Source organism: Histoplasma capsulatum, genomic scaffold (genome assembly GCF_000149585.1).
Source record: "Histoplasma capsulatum NAm1 scaffold_11 genomic scaffold, whole genome shotgun sequence".
Taxonomy (NCBI): domain Eukaryota; kingdom Fungi; phylum Ascomycota; class Eurotiomycetes; order Onygenales; family Ajellomycetaceae; genus Histoplasma; species Histoplasma mississippiense.
In genome coordinates this window covers 573,127-578,532 of record NW_001813972.1, presented here as the reverse complement: position 1 = coordinate 578,532, position 5,406 = coordinate 573,127, and the positions used below count along the sequence as shown (strand labels likewise).

Here is a 5,406-nt window from a genome sequence, read left to right as displayed (position 1 = left end):
CGCAGCCGGCTGGCTGCAAACCATCTGACAACCCCCGCAGCAGTTCCACGAGGCCGGCCTGCTGAGTACACCCACGGTAGTTAGTGCAACTGCCAGGGACATCACAGTCTATGCAGACAGTACAGATAGCACAACTAGGCTCATCTGTCTCAATTAGCTGTGGTGTAATCAGTACAGTCTACGTGTCTGACTCAGCTGATATGGTTTTGACTGCCGGCATTGTATCTACGCGTACTCTGCTTTGTTTTCCTCTCGTTTGCCCTTGTCTCTATCGGCTCAAATGCTTCTTCTTCCTTCTTTTCTTTACTCTCTCTGTCATTCTCTGCTCTTTTCCTGTCACAACCTTCTTCAATGCTCTCTCCTCTCTTTTCCCCCGGGTCTGTGCCAGGTCACGTGACTGCAAAGTGTTGCAGATGACACAGTCTTTCCTTCATCTCTCTCTTTTATTCTTTTCATTTCAAAACACACACTTTCCCTCTCTTTTTTTCATTATTTATCTTGTCTGTCTTTCTTCTAATGGTAAAAACACAGACAACTTTCTGATCAACTGAGAGAGATATCCCTCTCTGCTCACTATAAAGCCTTTCAAACACGGCACCGGCGGTCCCCTCAGGAAACCAAACCCACGCGTTTTGGGTCCCCACGCCAAGGCGTTACCGGGTGGCCGCATTATCCATTCGGCCACCGGGGTTTATAAAGAGGAGATCGGAGCAGAAGAATATCAGAAACTGCTTTGCAATAAAGCACAGAGCAGAAAAATATTGAAAATTATATAAAAAAATTGTTAGAACTATATGAGCACAGAGTTTGAGGAACTACACAAGAATGAAGCATGAGAAACTACACAGACGCGGAGTGTGAGGTAGAAAAGATTGATTGCATAAATTAATCATTAACAAATGTTCATCCATTATAGATAGTTGAGATTTCTTGAGTATAATAAAATGAAATTTGATCTGCAGAGTGATTGTAGATCATATATAATTATATAATCAAATATTTCATTCTGATCAAAAATGTTGCATATTTTTACTGACATCTTTATCAGAACTAATCTGCTTGTCATTAAAAATATCATTCATGTCACACCTTTGGTTGTGCCAAGGCCCAGTGACGGCTCCACACGGCCCATCGCTTTCCCTCATATAATCCCATCTATCCCATGACGTCACGCAGGTGTCCGAACCGGTTTCTAACCACCCTATGACATCATTCGGATGCAATAGAAGAGGATCCGATTGATGGGATATGAGAATCCTGTTTCTATACGGGGTCAGTAGATTCCTTCTGGCAGATCAATGCAGCGCCACTGCGGAGTTGCTTCGGCTACCCTCGCTCATAGAGTGAGGGGAGGATGGCTGCCCGTTGTCTATATAGAATAGCTAGATGTTGGCTCTTTATTCCAGGAGCTAGCGATTCGTCTTTTATCTTTTGACAATAAGATACCAGAGTTACCAATGTCCTCATACAATATTCTTAGTGTGCCGAGTACCTCTGGTAGTTCAGTATTTGTATAGTATTCTACGAGTTCGCGGTTCAAGCGAGATAATCAAGCCCACCCATAAGGCTTCCCATTATATACCATCCTCCTCTGTGCCGCTGCCGAGTAGCAACCGCCTCGGCGCCGTCACATTATAATTCATTTCAGATTGTTTCACTGTGAGAAAAATCTCTTCTTTTCACATTGAGTAATTCACAGAGTCAGTGAATATGATAGACTTTTTAATAAATTTTATCTAATTTTTGATTTCATCAAGAATCTTTATTATTGTAAATGTTTTATCTTTTCATTGAAAATAATTCATCAAATCTATATTGAACTCTTCATTACTGACAGAGGATTCACCTCTGCTTGCTTTCATTCATTTAATCTTATACTGAAGCTGAGTTATTTCTAATCTCATATGAATTTCCTCATTCACAGAATCAGAGCCAGCACTTTGATCATCTGTATTGCTTGACATATTATTGATGCCTTTAATTAGATTCTCAAATTTTTCATTCAATTCATTCAATTTGTTTGATTTGTTTTGCTCATTTGATTTGTCAATTGTGTCATATGATTCAAAAGCATCAGAGGTCATTTTACAATTCATCACTAATGTTGATAAAAGTTCTCTGAACTCTGATGTTTCATGTTCAGAAGTTTGTTGATCATTTCAATTTTTTTTTTTAAAAAATGTATTTCTGCATCAAATCAGATGTTGAATCTGATCTGAGATTAATCATGGATTAAATTATCATAAAAGTGTCTAGACATGCATTAATAAAGTGTGGAAATGTAATTAGCACATTATTTTGCAGCTTTTCATTGTGTAGAGGGCACTCATAACCTCATAGAATGAATGTTGTTATGTATTAAAACTAACTAGCTGAGCAACAACTAAATAAGATTGGGGAGCACGTGATCTAGGGTAGCCGTAGTATCCACCTACAAGGTGTTGACTAACTTAGTTAACGAGTCGCTTACATCAGCCCCCAGCCTGCCCAAGGCCTCGCCACCAGGCCCGCTTGGCCGCAGCTCTGAGGCCGTTGTGTCGATGTCGAGAGCCCGAAGTCAAGCTGCAGTCTAATGTCCATAGGCTTGCCAAACTGGTTTTTGCTCATCACTCAGACTGCCAGAGACCTGACATCAAAGCTTCCTGCCTCTCTCTCCTCTATTCCCTCCTAACTGGCTTGTATTCCGCTGGCTCTTTGCTTTCGTGTACTATGGATGAAGACTGAATACGGATGATATATCATATGGGTCCTCTTCTTCGACACGGGGGATATTTTGGCACCTTGCGATATCTGTCCAGTCAAAAGGAGCAGTTTCAGTGCCTCACTGTTGGAAAACTTGGTATCATCATCCCTCCGAAGTGTCAACTAATTGGCTAGCGGCAAAAAAGGAATATAGCGCTTGTACAGAAATTCCGCCTGCGCCACTAGCCGGTTGGGGCGGGAGCCGAAAAGCGTTGTTGCTCTGTCGTTAACTATTCTTACTCCAAAGCTATCATCTAATTGCTCTCGAGAACGTTTTGGATAGAACAAAGATTGAATCTTGAAAAAACTGTCCTCAGCCGAGCGCTCTATCTTTTATGCCACTAGACGAGGAGGGAGCCAAGTGGTCGTGGTATGATGCTACTGCTTTGCATATGCAATTTTGATAAAGGAGAAATATGCTGACAGGAATTTCTACTCTGTTAGTGAACCATGCGTTCGGGGCCATAGATCATCAAAATGCCAACATTTCGATCGCCTGATGATGAAAGTGCCCAAGGCCGGTCGACCTCTCGCGAAATGCCCTCATCCTAAAGGCACCTGTAGTTGTCAGAAGCTATATGCGTTCATGGTCAGAATTCCGAAGGGTAAGATTCAATCGACGTGGTTACTTTTCCAGTCGCTGTGGCTATCCTAACTCTTTTTCCTATGATGGGTAGGTTCAACATGTTTATGTCGGCCCCTTTATCAAGTTCCCATGGTGGTGACAGAGGCCGGACCATCAGAACAACCGGCGTCTGTCCCTCCAGTTTCAATAGTCCCCACAATATCTGGTCGAAACCGTCCTCAAAAACGTTCACGACGCCAGAGCAGCCTCCAAACTGCTCCGGAATTAGTCACAAAGAGCTCAAGTCAGACTGACCCTACATGTAACGGGAAGAATGGAGCCATGGATCATGGGGCCAACCCTACTACATCGAGTGTACAAGCGCCAAGCGATGAACAGTATTTGGAACCTCTTCCACGTTCAACTGAATTTCCTCTACACCAGACACCAAGTGGTGGCTTCAACCCCCATAGGGCTTATCCAACCCAGTCGCAATGTCAACCCCTTACAAATAGAACAGGGGTTCAATCCTCCACCAACGGCGGGTGCTGCGGCGCTCAAACCACCAATGAATCTTCAACTAAATCGCACCAATCATCTGGTTCTTCTAAAAGCTTAAAGCTATGGCAATACAACGATACTACTCCTCAATTCAAGCTGGAGGAGACCTCACCTTCTGATCGACCAGTCGCGCAAAGCTCTGTCCACTTCGCACCTCATTACCGTTCGGGCAGCGAGCGCCGCCCATTTTCAACGATCGATGTCGAAAAACGTGACCACAATCCAGACGATAGCCCACCCAATTTTCCACATAGGAATTCGTTTGCCAACTCCCGATTGCATGAGACCTCTTCTGTTCCTGTGACGGGCTATTCGTCACCGAATACTATGAGTCCCTATCGTTCAACAATCCATCCAATTGGTGATTTCCCTTGTTCGGGAATGAATGATTTTGGATTTCAAACGAATCACATTCCAGATGACTCTCACCCACATAACTGTGATTGTGGGGAAGACTGTCAATGTTTGGGCTGTGCTTCTCATCCCTACAACAACACCACCCGACAATATATCCAGCAAATGGGCTGTATGATTACGTCTAGAGGCCCTGATCAGAATCCTGAATCAAAAGATAACGTCAGACCACCCTTTGATAACCACGTGGCACATAATACACATTTTAACTACGGTCATGGTTGGCCACCAAATAACTTTCCCTTCCACCTCCCGGATTGGAACGGGTCACATCCAGGTCCATCATTCAACAATCCCAGTTCCTCTGCAGCGGCTCCAGCAGTCTATGACCCTAATCGAGATCAAGTGATGATGCAACCCGCCGCGTATTACGAGCTAGAATACCCAGTTGGCATGTTAGACTCTTGCACAAATACCGCGGGTACCTGTCACTGTGGAGTCAATTGTAGCTGTGTTGGCTGCTTAACTCACAATGGACATGATGGAATTCCCCTTGAGCTCTCCCAACCCCAGGATAGCCAAGCAGAACGAGGCTCCGCAGCCACGGAAACCTCAAGCTCTACTCCTGATCACACTAGCCAGCCGGCAGTCTATACGAGCTCCTTCGGCTTAGCGCCTCCCACTCAAAGCCCGATACCTATCGCGCCGACGTCGCAACTATAGGTAGGAAGTGCAGTAATCCCCATTCAGGCGCCCTACTCAAGTCACGCTACGTCAGCTCGGCTACCTCCACTATGCAAACGTTTTACCCAAAACTCGAAACGATAGGTCATAAGCGATATCAATGATGCCCCACTAATATCAATTGGAAATAGAGCATTGGGCTTGGACAGGGAATTTTCACTTTTGGATTGCTTTCTTTTTCGTTGCCCTCTTTTTTCTTAGATCTTTTTCTCCTTTTCCAACGCTGAAATTCATGAAGTAGATGTTGCAACTTTCTTGTTCATATGGAGCTATCTTCTCTCTCTCTTTCTTTCTCTTCCAGTGTGTGTGTGTGTGTGTGTGTGTGTGTGTGTGTGTGTGTGTGTGTGTGTGTGTGCGTGCGTGCGTTGTTTTCCGTATAGGGGGTCCGCGTTGCTAGTATATATGATAGAACGGCATCAAACGTATCGCCTAATGACAAA

General features: G+C 44.2%; 1 protein-coding gene across 1 annotated transcript; it reads left to right on the top strand.

Annotated features, from left to right (window-relative positions):
• Positions 1-3,077: 3,077 nt before the first annotated feature.
• HCAG_08421 (predicted protein) lies at positions 3,078-4,945 on the top strand (the record flags this gene model as incomplete). The annotated part of the gene is made up of 3 exons (XM_001536589.1): positions 3,078-3,112; positions 3,187-3,347; positions 3,420-4,945. 3 exons carry the CDS (start codon positions 3,078-3,080, stop codon positions 4,943-4,945), a joined length of 1,722 nt encoding a protein of 573 aa, XP_001536639.1.
• Positions 4,946-5,406: the final 461 nt, after the last annotated feature.